General features: G+C 40.1%; 1 protein-coding gene across 1 annotated transcript in view; it reads left to right on the top strand.

The window, feature by feature from the left end:
• The first annotated feature begins 8170 nt into the window (after positions 1–8170).
• The window catches only part of LOC131253004 (diaminopimelate epimerase, chloroplastic), a 37072-nt gene continuing 22513 nt past the window's right edge, over positions 8171–22729 (top strand). The window contains exons 1-4 of the mRNA XM_058253821.1: positions 8171–8480; positions 8915–9082; positions 10509–10579; positions 22194–22251. Of these exons, the coding sequence (XP_058109804.1) occupies positions 8232–8480; positions 8915–9082; positions 10509–10579; positions 22194–22251 (546 nt within the window). The 5' untranslated portion in view covers positions 8171–8231. The remainder of the gene's footprint in view (positions 8481–8914; positions 9083–10508; positions 10580–22193; positions 22252–22729) is intronic.

Raw genomic sequence — 22729 nt, 5'->3', positions numbered from 1 at the left:
CTCGAGCTAGTGGTTCGAGTCGAGTCGAGTTTATCTTGAGTTTTGAAACTCAATTGAGCCATATGCAAACTAAATTGTCTAAAAGTTATGCAACTTACCTATAACCTTGGGTTAGATGAATTCCCTATAATCCAAAGGGATGCAGATTGCCCACAACAACTTAGGGGTAGGAATTCCTTACTATTGAAAGCTATGTGGGTCTCATGTCAATTCATTTTGACTACTCTTGTTATGATATAGGACAAAAAATGAGACAAATCTAAGAAAATGAATTGACTACTCTCATTATGATATAAGACAAAAAATGAAACAAATCTAAAAAAACAAGTGGGCAAGACAACCATCCTGGTCGACCCCAACTAGCTGACCCAGTTTATCAAGTCCCTGGACCAAGGTACCTATGGATACGGATTCGTGGTACCTATGGCTACGGTTATAATCCGTAGCCATAGAGTCCATTAAATCCATAGCCATAGGCCGGCTTACTTAAAAACAAAATCAGCGAGTTGGGGTCGACCGGGTCAGAGCTTGGCCTATCGCTACAGATTATAACCGTAGCCATAACTGTAGTGCTATGCACATTTTTCTCTTTTCTCTTTTTATTTTTTTATTTTTATTTTTTATATGGAGAACATTTTCCCCCTTACATTTTTCTATAGTACATAACTATGTAAATATGTATATATAAGTATATAAAAATATTTTCCTATCTTTTAATTCATTTCTTTGTCTATTTATTTAACAAGCGTATCTCCTAAACTAGAATGATTTACTTAACTTACTACTTATGATTTTGGGGTAGGAGAAGCTAATTTAGCCAACCAACCTAGTTATTTTCCAAGATTCCATCGGGTCGACAATGGTCATAAGGTTCGTGATCATCCTATTTGTATTTTTCCGGGCATGGATCATCCACAGTGGAGCCCATCTGGCTAACATTCTAGATCATAAGACCATAGCCTCCACTTATACGAGCTCATGACACAAGGATACTACTTTGAAGGAGATTTTGCTAACAACATTTCATGGGTCTCCTTTGATTCTCATTTGTGGAACGATGTTCTATTGAAACACAGAAACAACTTGATGTTCATCAGGATGTTTATGTTAAAAGATGCCGTAAGAATTCATATTCATTTAGAGTGTATTATTCCAAACCTTACTCATCTTCTAAACCCATACCTAAAGACACATATTACCCAAAACCATGTACATTGAGTCTGAGGCCTACCAAAACTGAATTTCATGAGTATGGGGCATTCATTCTCCACTGTTTTCTATCATGTGGCCCATTGAGCTTTGGATCTACATCATTTTTGGGTACATGAGAGTGAAGTATAATAAACTACATGCTGGATCAAATCCTAACCACCACACCATAGTAACCATCGAGTATGTAGAGGTAATTGTATTATTAATTCCTAGGTCCATGAGTACTTTGGCCACCCATCAACAAACCCCCACAAGAGCCTATGTGGCAGATAAGTTTGATATCTAAGCCATCCGTTTTTCCATCTATTTTAAGGGGTTGAGCCCCAAATTGAAGCATATCAAAAGATCAAGTGGATCATACTATGAGAAACAGTAGGCATAATGATTTTCATGTTTGTCCCGCTCATTTTCATGTTTGCCCCACTGATATCCTAGTTTGCCCTGCTGATTTTTCAGTTTGCCCCGCTGATTTTCTAGTTTCCCCCACTGATTTTTCAGTTTGCCCTGCTGATTTTCTAGTTTGCCCCATTGATATTCTAGTTTGCCCCGCTGATTTTCCAGTTTCCCCCGCTGATTTCCTAGTTTGCCCCGCTGATCTTCTAGTTTCCCCCGCTGATTTTCCAGTTTGCCCTGCTGAATTTAATGATTTGCCCTACTGAATTTCATGTTTTCCCTACTGAATTTCATGTTTTCCTCGCTGAATTTCATGTTTGTCCCCCTCCCTCAATGTCTAGGTTCCCTTCCACATATGGGGTTTTGGTGTATACATATTGCGATGAAAACGGAGGAGTATTACATAATCTGATGAACATGATGTATTACAGATAAAACACCATTGTGGGGTGTAGCAAGCGTAATCGGATTGCGTACTGAGCTAGTCAGTACGCTCCCATCGTACTGAGTAAACTCAGTTGGGCCCACATTGAATGTATGTAGTATATCCACGTCGTCCATCCATTATTCCATCTAATTTAAAGGGTTAAGCCCCAAAATTGAAGCATATCAAGAGATCAAGTAGATCATACCACAGGAAACAGTGAGCATAATGATTTCCACCATTGAAACCATATTAGGCCCAACAGTGATGTTTGTTTGTGATTAAACATGTTCATAAAATGATTAAAACGTTGAGTCCCTGTTAAATTCAAGAGCAACTAATCAAATAACAAGCCTTTCTTGTTACATGATAATATGGAAGAATGTTACTGAAAATTCAAAATAACTTGAAAGAGTTATGGTGTAATATGCATACTTTGGCATGTCACATCTCAACTTGATAGGTATCATTTTTGCATTGATTAGTGGATATTATTAATACTTCTCAAATTGATTCGGAATTTTTTAAAAGAATTTTGCAATGGAATTGGATGGAATGTGTTCTTTGGAATTGGATTGAGTCCACTATCAAAATCAGTCCTATACGCATGCGTAATTTCATTTTGAAATTACATTGATTTACGAGGTGCAGTGGGTTTTTACTTTACATCGTATCCTATACTATTGCTACTGAAATGATGTCTTGGGTTTGTTGCAATTTTGAAAATAAATTGAGGACTTTTTCTCTTTCATGGCAAGTGATAGGTCTTAGGTGGCCATGATTGTTGGCTATGAAAAAGATGGACTTCTCCAGAATCTCAAGAATTGCATTGTGTGATCGCCATATACAATCAAAACTGCATGCCTGTATTTGTATCTGTATGTGCATATGCATATCTATATATTTCTATAAGTATGTATGTTTGTATATGTGTATGAATTTACAAATGCATCATCATCACCATTATTATCTTAGTCTTCTCCTAAGAATTTGGGTTGACTTTTAGGAAGTACATGGCAGAGGTTTCTACATGGAGCACTCTTTATAACCAACTCCAACCATGTGAACTACCAAAGCAACCAGAGCAACATTCATCACATTGGGCATTTATTGAAGCCAGACAACTGCAATGTGCTTATTGAAACGAACATTTCGAGCATGATTCAAAGCATTCCTTAGAAGATTCATAAAGTATTTTTTTGGGACACCTCCATAGTTTAGTAGTGAAATTAAAGTCTTATTTATGTACGTTTTCCTTGGTATCGATCCCTAGTGGGGGTGGCTAACATGGAGGGTGTGTACTAGCATGGGTGTTTACTAGCAAGCTAACCCACATTTCCATGCATTTCATGGTCAATTTGCTTCACTTCATGGTCATTTCCATGCATTTCATGCTTGTCCCGCTCAATTTCATGTTTCCCTCGCTGATTTTATAGTTTGCCCAGCTCAATTTCTAGTTTATCCCGCTCAATTCCATGTTTGCCCTGCTCAATTTCATGTTTCCCCCGCTGATTTTCATGTTTGCCCCACTGATTTTCTAGTTTGCTCCATTCATTTTCATGTTTGCCCCACTGATCTTCTAGTTTGCCCCGCTGTTTTTCTAATTTGCCCCTCTCATATTTCAGTTTGCCCCACTGATTTTCTACTCTGCCCCGTTCATTTTTATGCTTGACCCGCTCATTTTCATGATTGACCCATTCATTTTCATGCTTGCCCCACTGATTTTCTAGTTTGGCCCGCTCATTTTCATGCTTGACCCGCTCATTTTCATGATTGACCCGCTCATTTTCATGCTTGCCCCGCTGATATTCTAATTTGCCCCGCTCATTTTCTAGTTTGCCTCGCTCATATTTCACGGGAAATGGGAAATGAGATGCTTTGATCTTTCAATAAAACAGATTTTTTAAAAATGATTTCTTGAAAAATCTGATTTCATAGGGTTTACAATGTTTAAACTTCAATTATCCATTAAAACTCTTCTTTAGGAATTCCAATGAATGAAAGAAATCTAACCACAGCATTTTGTGGCTAAGTTAAAGAAGTCTATGCTTTTAGCTAAGCATCCAAAATAGCTCACAAGAGCCATCTATTCAAACTCAGTTGTATATTTATTCAAGTCATTGATACGGAGGAAACTATCATGAATGGGTCATGTCTTGTTCCTCGTATCCATACCTTATCTGAATTACACAAGCAGGACATCTAGAGCTTGAAGTGCTAGATGAGCCCACTAAGCATGCATGCAAATATGCCACTATCCAATACCAAGTGAATTAGGACATTTTCGAGTATTTATTGTCGAGCACAGGGCATAGCTCACTGATGCATGATTACACCACTCACATGCCAGCAAAATCATGCCTAAACTGGACTTGAGGCCTAACTATTGCACATTATCTGTAAACAAGGCTGTACATCGAGCCAAGTCGAGTCGAGGTGGTCAAGCTCGGCTTGATTTGTCCATGCTACACTCGAGTTTAAGCTCGAGCTCGAGCTTGCCCTCGAGCTCAACATTGAGGCTTGGCTTGTTTGCCAAAGCTTTCGACTCGAGCTAGTGGTTCGAGTTGAGTCGAGTTTATCTTGAGTCTTGAAACTCAATTGAGCCATATGCAAACTAAATTGTCTAAAAGTTATGCAACTTGCCTGTAACATAGGGTTAGATGAATTCCCTATATTCCAAAGGGATGTAGATTGCCCACGACAACTTAGGGTAGGAATCCCTTACTATTGAAAGCTATGTGGGTCTCATGTCAATTCATTTTGACTACTCTCGTTATGATATAAGACAAAAAATGAGATAAATCTAAAAAAATGAATTAACTACTCTCATTATGATATAAGATAAAAAATGAGACAAATCTAAAAAACACAAGTGGGCAAGACAACCGACCCGCCCAACCCGGTCGACCCCAACTAGTTGACCCAGTTTATCAGGTCCTTGGACCAGGGTACCTATGACTACGGATTCACGGTACCTATGGCTACGGTTATAATCCGTAGCCATAGAGGCCACTAAATCCGTAGCCATAGGCTGGCTTACTTAAAAACAAAACCAGCGAGTTGGGGTCGACCGGGTTGGGACCCGGTCAACTGGGTCAGAGCTTGGCCTATCGCTACGGATTATAACCGTAGCCATAGCTGTAGTGCTATGTACTTTTTTCTCTTTTCTCTTTTTATTTTTTTATTTTTATTTTTTACATGGAGAACATTTTCCCCCCTACATTTTTCTATAGTACATAATTATGTAAATATGTATATATAAGTATATAAAAATATTTTTCTATCTTTTAATTCATTTCTTTGTCTATTTATTTAACAAGCGTATCTCCTAAACTAAAATGATTTACTTAACTTACCACATATGATTTTGGAGTAGGAGAAGCAAATTTAGCCAACCAACCTAGTTATTTTCCAAGATTCTATCGGGTCGATGGTCGAAAATCCATTTAATTCAGTTCGTGGTCAATTTCAATCACTTCGCGGTCAAACTAAAAATTCGGTGGGGCAAATTAGAAATTCAATGGGGCAAACATGAAATTGAGCAGGGCAAACATGAAATTAGGGCTGAAAGTCGGGCGGGTTGGTGCTCAAGCCTAACCCAACCCAACCTAAGTTTTATCGGGGTTGGTGTTTGTATAGCCCAAGCTGGAGATCGGGCCCGATATACCCTGCCCAAGCCCAACCCAATGTCGGGGGTCGGTCGGGTTAAACCCGCTCAACTTTCAACCGCACAAGAAATTGAGCAGGGCAAACTAGAAATTCAGCAGGGCAAATATGAAAATGAGTTAGGCAACCATGAAAACAGCGGGGCAAACTGAAATATGAGCGGGGCAAACTAGAAAAACAGTGGGGTAAACTAAAATATGAGCGGGGCAAACTAGAAAAATAGCGGGGCAAACTGAAATATGAGCGACGTAAACTAGAAAAATAGCGGGGCAAATTGAAATATGAGCGGGGTAAACTAGAAAAACAACGGGGCAAACTAGAAAAACAGCGGGACAAACTAGAAAAACAGCGAGGCAAACTGAAATATGAGCGGGGCAAACTGAAATATGAGTGAGGCAAACTGAATTATGAGTAGGGCAAACTAGAAAAACAGCGGGGCAAACTGAAATATGAGCGGGGTAAACTAGAAAAACAACGGGGCAAATTGAAATATGGGCGGGGCAAACTAGAAAAACAGCGGGGCAAACTGAAATATGAGTAGTAAATAGAAAAAGCAGTGAGAAACTAGAAAAATAAGGCAAACAAATATGAGGGCAAACTAGAAAAACAGCGGAGCAAACTGAAATATGAGCGGGGCAAACTAGAAAAAAAGCGGGGCAAACTAAAACATGAGCGGGGCAAATAAGAAAAACAGCGGGGCAAACTAAAATATGAGCGGAGCAAACTAGAAAAATAGTGGGGCAAATTGAAATGTGAGCGGGGCAAACTAGAAAAACAACTATAAAAACAGCTGGGCAAACTAGAAAAATAGTGGGAAACAAGAAAAAGCAGTGGGCAAACTAGAAAAATAATGAGACAAACTGAAATATGAGCGGGGCAAACAAGAAAAACAACGGGGCAAATGTCGGGTCTCATTTGTCCACGTCATTTCCAAGGACTCAAGCTAACAAGATATGCCGGATTTCTCTCTCCCAAATAGACTGCGTGCTATGCTGCATGGCTTTTTAAAAGGAGTAGTCCTATATTTTAGCTTAGTTTTTTAAAGAAAAAAATAAAGTTCTTTATGATGAATAATCACGTATATAATTAATAAAATCATACATAACAAAAATAAGTCCTATATTAAAATATAATAAACTAATGTAATAACAAAAATATTAGCACGTAATGGATTGGCACGTAATTGAAATAACAAACTAATGTAATAACAAAAATATTAGCACGTAATTGAAATATAATAAACTAATGTAATAAGTCCTATATTGAAATATAATAAAAATGAAGTTCTTTCTAGTTTTCCCCGCTCAATTTCATGTTTGCCTTGCTCAATTTTATGTTTGCCCCGCTGAATTTCTAGTTTAACCACGAAGTGATTCAAATTGACCACGAACTGAATGAAATTGATTTTCAACCAATGACCAGATGGAATCTTGAAAATTAACTAGGTTGATTGGCTAAATTAGCTTCTCCTACCCCAAAATCATATGTGGTAAGTTAAGTAAATCATTCTAGTTTAGGAGATATGCTTGTTAAATAAATAGATAAAGAAATGAATTAAAAGATAGAAAAATATTTTTATATACTTATATATACATATTTACATAATTATGTATTATAGAAAAATGTAAGGAGGAAAACGTTCTCCATGTAAAAAATAAAAAGAAAAAAGAAAAAAGAAAAAAAAGAAAAAAGTGCATAGCACTACAGTTTTGGCTACGGTTATAATCCGTAGCGATAGACCCAGCTTTGACCCGGTCAACCGGGTCCCAACTCGGTCGACCCCAACTCGCTGGCTTCCCTTTTTTTTTTTTTTCCTTCTTTTTCCCTGTTGTAATCCCCACCGATTTTTTTGAGTCCCATTATGAGGTATGTGTTATATCCAAACCGTCCATCTATTTGGTGAACTCCAATTAAGGCTTGAGGTGAAAAATAAGATAGATCTAGCTATCAAGTGGACCACACTGGAAAAGGCAGTGGGGAATTGAACGTCTACCATTGCAACCCTTTTAGGGGTTACACAAGTTTTGGATCATTATGAAATTTGTTTTTCCTATTCATCCAGGTCTTTGTGACCCTATGAATGAACTTAGATGGGGAGGATTTCTCACAAACATCACAGTGGGCTCCACCTGAGTTTCTAATGGTTGACGCTCATTCAAAATTGTTTCCTGTAATGTGGTACAGTTGAGATTTGGATATGCCTAATTTTGATGTCATTCCATAAAATGATCTGGAAAAATATATGGACGGCATGGATGAAAAGTATACATCATGGTGGGGTCCACAGACCACCGACCGTCCGCCATTAGCTGGTGGCAGGGGGAGTACCGAATCCGTTTCCGTCAAAAGGAGGGGTATTTTCGTCCTGAAATTCCGACTCCGTGCGAGGAGGTCCAAGTGCGTATTCTAAGTTTGTATTGCTTCATAAAACCGCTGGATAAAAGGTGGGGTCCACAGTCGTAAATTTCTCAATAAACCTGGCCAGCTCCACCGCGCAGCAGTTCAAAGACGCCTCTCCTCTCTTCAGTTTCCAGCCATGGCCGCCTCTCTTTCCTTCTCCATCTCCTCTTCTTCTCATCGCTCTCTCATTTCCTTCAAATCTCCTCTCAAACTCAATATTCCCAGATTTGTCCCTCTACTCCTTCGAAATCATGTCCCTCGAATCTCCTCTTCCATGAGCATCGAAGCCCCTCAGAAGATCTCAGAAGAATCGTTCTTAGATCGAAAGGAAAGCGGCTTTCTCCATTTCGTCAAATACCACGGCCTTGGAAACGATTTCATCTTGGTATGAAAGAAACGCTCCCTTTCGTTGTCTTGCTGCTGTTTTCTATACATCGAGTTGGATAGAAAAAAATGGTCCATGCCCTCCATAATCTGGTATATGTGTCCATGTTCATGTTAATCCAAACCGTCTGTCCGGTTATTCGAACTATGGATAGGGTACAGCTCGGAAATCTCACCCATCAGGTGGTCGAAGCGGTAGGAATTCGTCAATTGGGAAGAATAGGACTAAATTGAAGGGAGCTAGTTGCACCCAACGTGTGGAAAATCCATTGGTTGGACGGTTATGATTGTTTGGTTTTTGGACTGTGATACATTCCTGTTTGGGCCCACGGGGTGAACGGTCTGGATCACTGAACCGTAGTGTCTTCTTTTCCAGTCTGTTTGATTTGGCTTACTTGTTTAGTCTCTCATTTTTGTGGGGCCTGCTTCTTGTAGGTTGATAATCGTGATTCGTTGGAGCCTAGGGTGACGCCGGAGCAGGCGGTGAAGCTATGTGATCGGAATTTCGGAGTGGGTGCCGATGGTGTGATTTTCGCAATGCCTGGAGTCAATGACACTGATTACTCTATGAGGATTTTCAACTCGGATGGTAGCGAGCCTGAGGTAATTGGTTATCTGAAAATGGGAATTATTTGTTTATTTACTAGGGTATAAACTGAAATGGGCTTTGAATTTAGTTATTTATGTGAAAGAAGTGGACTGATGTAGTTGCTTATGTGTGTTGGATTAAGCACATTTGCTTAGCATTTGGAGTATGAGGTGGAAATGTGGAGCCCAATGGTTAAACTTTGGTTCATACGCCCATTTTGATAATTGGGTCACAATTAAGGTATTCAATAATGGTGTTGCGGGCCTTGTGGCTGTTATGATATGTCTGCTATGGCTTGTAACATTCAAACTTTATTTATTTAATTATTTAATTTTTAAAGTAAGAAACTGTATCAGCAGCAGCCCCCCCCCCCGGCGAATGGGCATACCACCCTGTATCATGTAATGGGTCCCACCATTACCGTTACATAGCGGCCCCTGTTTTGAATACCATGGTCACAATTCCTTTGCAATTGTAATGTTTTGTGTAGTGAATATGATCAATGCCATTTTGATACCTATATTCTCAGTGAACAAACGAGATTGCACATTCCAAGGGACTCATGGGTCATGGCTCACATGTGACAATGTGGCACTTGTGTGCGAGATTCAAGCTACTCATCAGGCAATAACTACCAAATTGACGCTGTGGCCACTGGCCAAATAGATATGGCTGTTTGAACATCAAAGAGGCCAAACATATACAGAAAAACTTAGGGTTAGAAGAGAATGATGTAGCATGGTTGTGGTCTGCCCAACCGACTAGTGCAATCTGATTCTTGGAAAGGGAACTTGGAGGTTGATTCTTTAGCATGGAATGATAGATTGAGACCATCCATTGTCATTGGGGATTTTTTTTTTTTTTTGGACACGTAAAAGCAGAATTAGGGAATTAAACACACTACCCTTGCCAGAGATTAAAAAAAAAACTTAATTGGGGATAGCTTTCCCCATTTGATTTTGATTATTTTTCTTCTTTTTAATACAAAAATTTCTTTCGCCGACAATAGTGGCACATATCATCTTTATTCTTCATATTCTAAACTCAACACATTTAAGAAAGTTTGCAGATAGAAAATGTTGGGGCTTCTTTACTTTAAGCTGTAGTTCTTTTGAGGATTGTGGGTAGGTGGAACTGAGTTGGATCAGTGAAAGATGTGAAATTGTCATTACACTATGCACATTGTGCCTTTTTTGATACACTTAAGGCTGTCTGAACATGTGTTTTTACACATTTCCATTGGTGATTGCTTGCCCTATTGAGATAAAGTAATTTATTTATATAAAAAATGCGATTTCAAATGTAGTTTTTGGTGATTGAAATGCCTTCACATGTTCATATCCATTCTACTTGCATCTCTATTTCCTGTTCAAGTATACGTTGTTTGTACATTATGCTGATGCATTTTAGTACTTCTTTGTCCACATTTTATGGATGCAGATGTGTGGTAACGGAGTACGTTGCTTTGCTCGGTTCATTGCAGAGCTTGAAAATTTGCATGGAAAGAAAAGGTGTTATTATATGTATTTTTTCATGATTGGAATCACTTGTATATATATCTTGTTGTTTACATAGTTTCTTTTAGTACACAGGAAGCCTTTGCAGTCACACACACACACACGGAGGGAAGGAGGGTACATAGTTTCTTTTAGTACTCTGAAGTCACACACACACACACACACAGAGAGGGAGGGAGGTTACACAGGAAGCCCGTGCAGTCACTTACACACACACACGGGTTTATTGGTCATGAGATCCTTATCCTTAGTTTTTTGTCACTTTTCTGGTGGACCAATTTTGAGGCATCAAATGATGACAGAATGACATGATATTGGTCCCATTTTATAGGCTATTGAGTGTTCTTTCAAACGAACACATGATTATACAATTTTGAAACCATCTGAGTGACTTATGACCCATTTACATAAGGTCCATAGAGTTGTGATGATATTCTAGGGCTATTTTAATCTTTTCTCCTATGTTAGGGTTTTGTCTTTGTTAATCCTACATAGGGGATCATTTTGTATGTGTTTTGAAGTTTTTTACATGAAGAAATAAAAGTTAGGTTCCTTTTTCCTTACGTGCTCTAGGAAGAAGATTTTAGAGAGGGGGTTTGTGTGATCTCTAGCATTTTGCTGGAGGATTGTTAGGGTTCTTCCCTACAGCTAGTGTTCGAAATATCGGTATCACGCTACATATCGCACCCTTGGGATATGGATACGTATCGGTTATCGCATGGGATATATCGGTTATATCATGTAATGTATTGCTATTGTTGGAAACATGGGGAAACATTGGAAATTGGTCGATAATGTAGGGGCATTTTCACACCGGGCTCGAGTGGGGTCGCTTGTGGGATGCAGGGGCACGCTCGGGGTGGGCGGGGCCCACGGGGGAGGTCTCGTGTTCGAGACTCCTCACCGGGGGTGATTAATGTGCATTTCACACCGGGCTCGAGTCGGGTAGCCTGTGGGATGTGGGGACACACTCGGGGTGGGCGGCCCGTGTGAGGCGTTACCCATGTGATTTGGGGCCCACGAGGGGGGTTCGACTGAGGTCCTAACCCATGAGATGTGGGGCATGGGCTATGAGATAAAGGGATTAATTCGCCATGCTCTAACAGTTCGAGCTTTTAGAGCAAGTGGTTAATTGTCCCGCATCAAATTGGTATTAGAGCGGGAGGTCTCGTGTTTGAGACTTCTCACTGAAGGTGATTAATGGAGGGGCATTTTCACACCGGGCTCGAGTGGGGTCGCCTGTGGGATACAGGGGCACACTCGGGGTGGGCGGGGCCCACGGGGGATGTCATGTGTTTAAGACTCCTCACTGGGGGTGATTAACGCGCATTTCACACTGGGCTCGAGTGGGATAGCCTGTGGGATGCGGGGACACACTCGGGGTGGGCGGCCCATGTGAGGCGGTACCCATGTGATTTGGGGCCCACGAAGGAGGTTCGGCCGAGGTCTTAACCCATGAGATGTGGCCATGTGGGGCCTTGGCTATGAGATAAAGGGATTAATTCGCCATGCTCTAACAGTTCGAGCTTTTAGAGCAAGTGGTTAATTGTCCTGCATCAGTCGAATTTTTCAATGAAATTTCAGTGATTGTTAAAAAAGACAATATACACTAACAAATAAAAACATTACAATTTACAAAAAACAAGTGCACATAATAGGTTTTCTTTGTATGGGGTCCTAATCTATGCGTTGTCTAACTGAATTGATGTAAGTAAATTCATAAATGTAAAATGACATGTGAAAACACAAGCAATACATTCAAAAGCAAAAGAAGAATTACTAAATTAGGTTACATACTGATGGGGACATCAGGTGCGCACGCACACGTACGCCGCCCCCTACGTACGTACGCAAGGAGGAGGGCCCCCACCGTCTATCTGGATCAATGACGACATCCAGGGATGGCCTCCTAGCTAGAAGACTCAGTTTTGGTTCGTTAGAGTGGGCCTGGTAGTCAAGTAAAGCCCATCATGGGATCTCATGATCGTGGCCCACTAGTCGGATTAATCTCATATTTTAGGTTTTGCTTATTAATGTTATTTAGAGTATCATGGACACTTTAGATTTCTTTGATTAGGTTTTATTTTGGTTTACTTCATCGCCAAGTAATAGGTTGCGCACATGGCGCGATTTTTGGGGCATAGGGTTTTCTTATAAATAGGCACCCCTTGTAGTTTTTTTTTTTTTTTATTGATTGAAGATTAATAAAAATTCTTGCGTTTTCCTCCTCTGAGTTCTTGAGTTGTGGAAATCCAATTGGGTGCGAAGCCATTCCTTTATCGAAGGGCTAACTACCGTGGTGTGAAGCTACATCTATCCCGATCCGCTCCTATCTTCTCTCATCCATACTTCTCACCTTCTACAATCATCTTCGCTTCGAATTCGTTAGTTTTTGCAGTAGTTTTTCTCCCTATAGTCAGTTTCCAGAATCTGGCCCTGCAGCAGGGTTGAAACTTCGGCGAAGCACCACGCACAAACTGCTTATCCAATCGACACGCAACTCGGGGTTTTGAAGCCCTCCCATGGCCGACCAGAGCCAAGGAGGAGCTTTCCCCGTTTGGTGCCCCCTCGCACGTGCGGCCAGGCCCTTGTACACGTGCGACAGGCCTGGCTCGCTGTTTGCACGCGGGGACTATTTCCAAGTTTAGATTTCCTGCCTATTTTACCCCTCTCATACCTCTTTCATCTAACCCTAAACCTTGATTGCAATACTTTCAGTTTATTTACCTATTTTCTAATCCTAGGGTTTTCTGAATTGAAATTGGTGAATCTCTTGGATTAGGGACTAGTTGCTGTGCATGTGTGGATGATTTTCACTTTCCTTTGAATATTGTTTGGCTAATTATTTTTATTGATCCAGCACTAGCATGTGTAGGTCTAGACCCTCATAGATTTCCCTTGTTTGAATGTTTGAACTTTTGTGTGGGATGTGAAAATTTTATGTGCATGTTTCTGAATTAGTTTGATCTAAAGCCTGAGATCTTGCATATCATAGTTAATTTTCATGTCCTGCATCAAATTTGGTATCAGAGCGTAGGGTTCTTATAGGGGAATGCATTACATGTTTAGGGTTTAGTTGTTTATGACTTTATGTCCGTTACGCATCAATTCTCATCATATATGGCTGTTTAGAGGTCCATAAACCCTGACATAAGCTGTTGAAATTTTCTGTTATCCCCTTATTTGAATTATTTTAGAAATTAACTTAGCTTTCTATTTCTAGGTTTAGAAACTTTCCTTTCTTGTTTTTAGAAACTAATTTTTTTGAAACTTTCTTAATCTGTTTTTAGAAACTAATTTCCTTTCCTTTTTCTTTTTTAGAAACTAGTTTACTTTCCTTTTTCTTTTTTAGAAACTAACTTATTTTCTATTTTTAGAAACTAGGTTGTTTTTTTTTTTTTTTTAGAAACTTTCCTATTTTTTTTTTTTTCGAAACTTTCCTTTTTCGTTTTTAGAAACTAGGTTTTTTTTCAGAAACTTTCTTAATTTGTTTTTTTAGAAACTTTCCTAATTTGTTTTTAGAAACTTTCCTTTTTCTTTTTAGAAACTAGGTTTTTTTTTTAAATTTTATTTATTTATTTTAATTTTCTTATATTTTGACAATTACATTGCTGAATTTTGGTAGCGTCGGTAGTTTTCCTCATATAGAGTCTCATAGGATCATTTAGTCCCATTTAGTCGTAGTAGAAGGTCCTTAGGTTGAGTTAGCAGTTGTATGCTCACACGTACGGGTCGTGGTTTTGGTTTGCACCCTATACTAAATATAGAGCAATTGCAAGAGTCATTAAACAAGCTGACCTAGTAGTTTGAGTCTTTGGGTAAGCGCTGGGAACAACATATAGATCAATGCTTTGAATAATTTGATGTGCGCATTACCCAAGTAGATGCCTCTGCCGGGACAAACCCCACCATTGGGGAAGATGTCCAATCTCAGGTAGGTAGCCAGGAGGATAAACCAAGGAATGGAGGTGGCCAAGGAATCGGTTATGGGCACGCACCCGTGCACCCACCCCGTGAGGTACATCAAGTAGAGTTACCCACTGAGGCCATTCCGGAAGTGGATGAGTTTCGTGATATATTTCCTGATGATCTACTAGATGAGTTTCTCCTTATGAGGGATATACAGCACACCAGGACGTGGGACACTGTACTACCTATAGCCGAGTTTGCGTTTAATAGTTTTTTCGATAGGTCCACAGGTTTAAGTCCTTTTGAAGTCGCTAGTGGTTATAAACCGAAGAAACCTATTGATCTTGTCCCTATGTCACTGTCCCATAGGCCGTCAGAGTCTGCAGAGTCTTTTGCGAATCACATTCATTCATGGCATCAAGAAATCAGGCAGAAGATCATGACTAATAATGAATATTACTCGCTTTTTGCAGACCAACATAAACGTCTCAAGGAATTCAATGTAAGAGACTGTGATGGTTCACATTAGGCCAGAGCGGTATCCTCGGGGAGTCGTTCATAAATTACACGCGCGTAGCGCTGGACCATTCCAAATTATAAAACGAAACGGTCTCAACACGTATGAGGTAGATCTTTCACCTTCTATGAGAATTAGTCCCACATTCAATGTGGAGGATCTAGTTGCATTTCAGGGGACCACTGATACATTGTTCGGCCTGTCACCTAATCATCCTGATTCCCCAAACCTTTCCCTTAATCCATGGCCCCCGCCCGACTCATCTTTCCAGCCTCTATGTCCCATACCTACTCTTCTCGATCCATTTTCCTAGCCTCTATCTCCCATACCTACCCGTCCTGACCCATCTTCTCAGCTAATACGTCCCATACCTACCTCTCCCGACCCATCTTTCTAGCCTCTACGTTCCATACCTACCCTTCCCAACCCATTTTCCCAGCCTCTACCTCCCATACCTACCTGTCCTGACCCATCTTCCCAGCTACTACGTCCCATACCTACCATTTTTGACCCATTTTCTCAGCCTCTACCTCCCATACCTACCCATCCCGACTTATCTTTCCAGTCTCTACCTCCCATACCTAACCTTCACACACCCAGAGAGGAAATAGAGGATATCTTGGACCATCAGTTAGTTTCAATGTCAGACGGCGGGTTTCAGAAGTACCTGGTTAATTAGAAGTCACGCCCAGCTTCAGACAGCACGTGACTCACTGAGGAGGAGCTTTAGAGACTTGATCCTGACATCTTGGAGCGGTTCAGGAGTTTTATTTCTCTAGTGGTGAAATCTTTGCAGCCGGGGAGAGTTGATGGGGACATCATACACGCACGCACACGCATGCCGCCCCCTACGTACGTACGCAAGGAGGGCCCCACCATCGATTTGGATCGATGACGATATCCAGGGAGGGCCTCCTAGCTAGAAGACTGAGTTTTGGTTTGTTGGAGTGGGCCCGGTAGTCAAGTAAAGCCTATCATGGGATCTCATGATCGTGGCCCACTAGTCGGATTAATCTCATATTTTAAGTTTTTTTTATTAATGTTATTTAGAGTATCATGAACGCTTTAGATTTCTTTGATTAGGTTTTATTTTAGTTTACTTTATCGCCAAGTAATGGGTTGCGCACATAGCGTGAGTTTTGGGGGCATAGAGTTTTCTTATAAATAGGCACCCCTTGTAGTTTTTTTTTTAATTTATTGATTGAAGATTAATAAAAATTCATGCATTTTCCTACTCCTCTGAGTTCTTGAGTTGTGAAAATTTAATTGGGTGCGAAGCCTTCCCTTTATCGAAGGGCTAACTATCATGGTGCGAAGCCACATCTATCCCGATCCGCCCATCTTCTCTCATCCATACTTCTGACCTTCTACAATCATCCTTGCTTCGAATCCGTCAGTTTTTGCAACAGTTCTTCTCTCTACAGCCAGTTTCCAGAATCTGGCCTTGCAGGAGGGCTGAAACTTTGGTGGAGCACTACGTACAAACCGCGCATCCGATCGACACGCAACTCAGGGTTTTTGAAACCCTAACATGGCCGAACAGAGCCAAGTAGGCGCTTTCCGCGTTTGGCCAGGCCCTTGCGCACGTGCGACAGGCCTGGCTCGCTGTCCGCATGCGGGGGACTATTTCCAGGTTCAGATTTCCCGCCTATTTTACCCCTCTCATACCTCTTTCCTCTAACCCTAACCCTAGATTGCAATACTTTCAGTTTATTTGCCCATTTTCTAATCTTAGGGTTTTCTGAATTGAAATTGGTGAATCCCTTGGATTAAGGACTGATTATTGTGCATGTGTGAATGATTTTTACTTTCCTTTGAATATCGTTTGGCTAATAATTTTTATTGATCCAGCCCTAGCATGTGTAGGCTTGGACCCGCACAGATTCCCCTTGTTTGAATGTTTGAACTTTTGTGTGGGATGTGGAAATTTTATGCGCATGTTTCTGAATTAGTTTGATCTAAAGCCTGAGATCTTGCATATCATAGTTAATTTTCAAGTTCTGCATCACATACATGTTTGATTTTATGTTTGGGCACTAAGATTGCAACCGATTTGTGAGAAATTGGGAAATTTTTTATTTTTTCAATTTTTCGCAACTTCGTCCTTCTCCTCAAGATCTCAAAATCGAAGCTCCCAATCCATGATTTTTCATGCAAAACATGAAAATTCATGGATTTGTAACAATTTGACATTGATTTAACATAATTTACAGAAAAAAGGATCGAAAATAAAAAATGCTCACCGGATCGAACATGTGAGATATATCTCACTACATGTGTTTCGTATGGCACAGGTGGGATACAAGATATATCATGGAATATATCGGCCGATATCGTCGATATTTAAAACATTGCCGACGGCCTTGTTTATCTTCCTTTGATCCATTTGCATCCCCTTTGGGGTTTGCATCACATCTTGTGTACCTGGGAGCTCTAATTTAGTAAGAGTGCCCTAACCTTTTATTAGAATAGATCTCGTGTGTTTTTCTCTTCGTTTAGTTTGCTTAACATGTTTTTACAATCGGTTAGATCCTGTTAATTTTATCTTTCAATTTTTTCTTCTTCTTCGTCTTCATCCGGCTGATAAATTTTTGGGGCCATTGGAAATATTTCTGTTATTGACCGCCTCTTTAGCGTCTATGTTTTTGCCTTTGCACCTTTCATTCTCATCCTGATCTGTCGTTAAGTCACTGCCATAGGTAGAAGCCCGTCATTGTTGTAAACATGGTTGCCATTGCCGTTGGAGATTCTTATCTATGTGGTGGATTGTTGTCCAAATGATGTCGTTTGGGCATGTTGAAGTTGGAGGAGAGGCCGATTAGGCCATGGATTGATGTTGTATGCACAATTTATATCATCCTCAAAATACATGAGTTTCAACCTTGTCCCATGCTAGTTGTGAGCGTAGTCCCCCTCTCAATTGTTGTCAGTGTAGTTTACTCATCTGTTGTGCAGTATTGCACTTGTGTCTTTGAGAGGATTTTGCATGTGAATGGCAATTTGGTGGCTCAATGGTCGTGAAGGTTGGGTGGCCTACTGTTTGAAGAGAAGATCCAATGCACGTCAAAATCTCAATTTGAAGACAAGTTGCAATTGAAGATCTTGAACCTCACCATGTTGAGTTCGAGAGGGGTGTTGATAGTACAAACTTATCCTTTTATCATGTCATAATTTATGTTTATTGTATTGTGAGTTTAGTTTGAATACATGTGGGGTAGTGGGTTGTAACTCCTATCTATTTGAAGGGGCTTTAGTCATCTAGTCTTGTAGTGGTGTGTGTAAGCGGAGTACCTTGTGCATCTCAAAGCTCTAATCTAGTAAGAATGCCCAAGCCCTTCTTTTAATATAGATCTCTTAGTGTTCGTTTGGCATCTTTACTCTAATTCAATAAGAGCTACTCCAATAAGCTCCTTTTGTTCTAGCTATTGTTTTAAATAAGCTTGTTTGGTATAATCACATTTTCAAGTCCAAAAAAGCTCTTATTGAAATAAGCACGTTTGGTAAAACCTTCAAATAAGAACTTTTTTTAGGGGTAGTTGACGTCATTTTTAAAGATTACAACAACTCTATTATAAGAGCATTCCAAATGGTTGTTTTGGTGGACATCACCATAGATGAACCATGCCCCAAGTGACAAAAGGATGGATAACTACAATCTTCATATTTTAAGACATTTGGGTCATCCATTATGTCGTACATTAGATGTGGATCAACCATCATATGGAGCCCACCTTTGATGTGGACTATCCATTGTGTGAGCCAAACCTTCAAAGTGGGCCGTCCATCATACAAGGCCTGTCTTGGATGTGGACCATTTATCATTAGGGGCCCACTGTAGGTCATCCATCATGTGGGGCCCACCATCAATGCTGATTGTCCTTTATGTGGGGCCCTTCAATGTCCACTACACATCACCATCATGTGGAGTCCGTGTTTGATGTGTCCATAGTGTGGGCCCTACCTTCGAAGTGGATTGTCCATCAAGTGGGGCCCACTTTTGATATCCACCATTCATCGTATGGGGGGCACCTTCTATGCGGATCATCAACTTTGGATATGGGTCATCCATCATGCGAGACCTTGGATGTGGACCGTCCATTAGGTGGGGCCCACTTATTGTGGACCCTCCATTATGAGGGGCAACACTTTGATGTGGGCCATCCATCATGTGAAGCACACTCCATCCATCATGTGGGCCCACCTTGATGGGGACCATTCATTCTGTGGGCCCCCCCTTCAATATGGGTCATTCATCATGTGGGCCCACCTTTGATGTCCACCGACCATCATGTGGGCCCGCCTTCAATGTCCACCATCCATCATGTGGGTCCCACATTTGATGTGGATTGCCCATCAAGTGCGATCATAACACACGTGTGCTAGCACTTGTGTCGATCCACCAACCATACACTATTCTATGCGAACTATGTTAACTTACGTGAGCATAACCACGATATTAGGTTCCTTGGTCAAATTTACTTGGGGTGTAGGTGTTGGTTTCTTTTTTTGTTTATAGCACTCTCTTGCAAAGTGACCTGGTTTCCCACATGCATAGCAATAAGATGATTTATCCTAGTCGTTATTTTTCTGGTTCTTAGCCTTGGGTTTGTGGTTTTTTTTTTTTTTTGGAACTAATTGTTTTGGTTTGGCTTTAGGTTATTGGGTTTGGGTTTTCCTTTTTGTTGGTTCTGGTTGTGTTTTTCATTAATCATCAAGACCTTAGATGCATCATCTTTCTCGTCTTTTAATTTATCTTGGAGTCTCGCTTTTTCCTTGATTCGAAGATGTACAATTGGTTGTTCCATCATTAACTCTTTGGTTTTATGCTGAAGGGAGTTTTTGAAATCTTTCTAAGTAGGTGGTGATTTTTCAAAATGGCAACCACTTGGAAGAGTTCTTCTAACTTGATTCCCTCAGACATAATCTCATGGGCTATGAGATTAAACTCATTTGCCTATTGCACCACTAATTTCTCGTTAACTATCTAGAAGGTATCGACTCACGACATATTTTTCACACTCGCCTCTTCGGTTTTGTACTTATTTTTCTAGCGCCTTCTAGATTTCAGCAGATGTTCTATAGTCGCAGTAAAGGTCATGCTATTGGTTTGACATGACACTTAAGATATAGTTCTTGCATAAATAATCGGCTTCATCTCATTTTTTATGAACCACTGATAGCTCTGGTTCAAGAAGACCTGATGCCCGAGGTTGATCGATGACATATGCAACTTTAAGGGTGTTAAGGTAAAAGAATAAGTTTTCGCTTCCACGTGTTGGCTGTAAAAAGCTTCAAGGCAAATAGACTTCTCACTTGAATTTCCCCATGTCATGGGGCACATATATCTCAAGGCCATAAAAAACTTCAGGGTGAATGGACTTCTCACTCGAATTTCCTAATGCCATGGGGCATAGATTTCAAAATTGTTGTAATTAAAGCAATGGAAACGGGAAAATACGAATATAATGAAACAAAATTAATGGAACTTCACACTTGCATTGGAGATCTGTAATGAGGGTAATAACACAATCGATGATGATTTGGAATGGCTAGGCCGAGGGGCATACGTGGTCGCTATCTTTGAGATAATTCACACCCCTCGGTGTGTTGAATTGATGCAGAAGGTTGTTTAGGCTCTATCTCCCAGGATACAACTCCCCGACAGATGGATGTTTGCAACGTGCATTGGTTGTGAGAATCCCAACGCTAACACCGACACCACACAATAACAACACTATCTTTTTTTTTTGCCCAAATTTATGTTGTTTGAAATAAGTGGGGATCTGATGAAAAGAGAAAGGAAAAACATCTTTGCATTGTTTTGTCTTTTTGTGAAAACCTTTAGTCCCACATTGGATAGAATGGAGTATTGTAAATTGGTTTATAAGCCTTTGCCCTCTATAAAATCCCTTTTGGGGGGGTGGGGGTGGGCGGGGGGCATTCCATATCATCATCGATCATGTTATTGTCACCATCACAAATCTCCAGTGCAGGTGTGGAGTTCTATTAGTTCCTTTTCATTATATTCTTATTTTCCCATTTCCATTGCTTTAGTTTCTTGGTATCGGGAGTATTATTGTTGGTATTGGGGATATTATTGATGGTGTCGCTGATACCAATGAGCTTTTATAAGGGATTCTTCTAAAAATATCATTGGTATAGATAATATTCCCAAATATCGCTGATATTATCAAAATATCGATGATTTTTAGAAAATTTTAAAATGCCAGCAGTTTCTCATTGCTGACCTGGCGGTATCGAGGATATCTGCAACATTATTGATAATATTGCTGGTATTAGGAACAGTAGTTTCAGTTCAAAATCTGGGCCAAGACCTACCCCATTGACAGCCCCAAATAGAAATATTTCAAGAACCTCTCAGAAAATAAGAAAGAAAAGAAAAAGCAATATTCCAAGGAGTTTGTGGGAAGGGAGTTCCTGGTGCTGCTACAAGTCTTTGCCTTGCTGGAACTTCGAAGCTTGGGTCAAATTGGCTCATCTTCAAATTCATGGCCTTGAACAATCTCGGTTATTTCTTTTCTTCTCTTGTTGCAGCATGATCTGCATTAATTGTTTGACTGATCTATGCACATCAAACTAGCTGATCTTCCTCAAGACCTTGACATATCCAAGTTCAAGGCCTTGAACAATCGCAGTTATTTCTTTTCTTCTCTAGGTGTAGCATCATCTGCATTAATTATTTGATTGACCTATGCTGATCGTGAAGTTTCTGATTCTGATGTGCATTTTGACATGACCAAATCAATTGTGTTGTATCACATATCCTCCATGTGCACCTCCACAAGTTACATGGTGGCTTCAATGACATCCTCTATAAAACCTTCTCTGCCACCAGATAGAGACCTACGGTGCAAAGAAAGACACAAAAAAGAGAAAGAGGAAGAGAGATTCTTAAGCTACCTTTCTTTACTAAAAGCCAATACATATAATAGCTCGTAGCCTTAATCCATCGTAAGACCAACTCTAGCAACCAGCCTGTCTTTTCCTCATGCAAAAGGAGGAGAGATCAGTGTTGACTAAGAAAATTTGGTAGGTAATTCAAGTTGACTTGAGCAAGTCCCAGGTGGCTTTTTCATTAGTCTTTTGTTTAAATTCCTTTGTCTATTTTATATTCTAGGAGAGTTGGGTTATTTCAACGAGTGTGGTTTTTGTACCTTGCAGTTTTACCATTCACACTGGAGCTGGTCTAATTGTTCCTGAAATTCAAAGTGATGGGAAGGTATACATCCTTTTGACTATTGAACTCACAGTGCTTCTGAACAATAGTTGTTTAACGTGTTGGATCATTATGGACTCAAATATTTTCATGTGTGATAATAGCAAGAGTTCTCGTTCTTATCATTAATTGCCATGCTTCAAGCTTGTGAGGGCTTTTTATCTTTCTTCCAAGGTCATCCTCTTGTTTCATGAAATGTAAAAGCCTCGGTATTTTCACTAGCAAAAAGACATCATAGTCCCTAAAAGAAAAAGAGAGAAAAAAAAGAACATTGTAGAGTCCGTGCCTTTTCGTTTGACATAGAATATGTCAACATGTGGAAATTGTCTGTATTTATTGCTGGATATATATGTAGTTCAAGGGGATACTTGTTGCATTTGTGATAACTTAAACTGCTGATGGTTCTTGCATTGCTATTACCATGAACAAATTCTTGGAGTTTCATTGACATGGATTAGCTGGTGGATCTGCTCTAGGGAGC

The sequence above is a fragment of the Magnolia sinica genome, chromosome 8, assembly GCF_029962835.1.
Source record: "Magnolia sinica isolate HGM2019 chromosome 8, MsV1, whole genome shotgun sequence".
Lineage (NCBI taxonomy): Eukaryota > Viridiplantae > Streptophyta > Magnoliopsida > Magnoliales > Magnoliaceae > Magnolia > Magnolia sinica.
The sequence above is the reverse complement of the archived record's forward strand: the minus strand, read 5'-3'. Positions and strand labels throughout refer to the sequence as shown.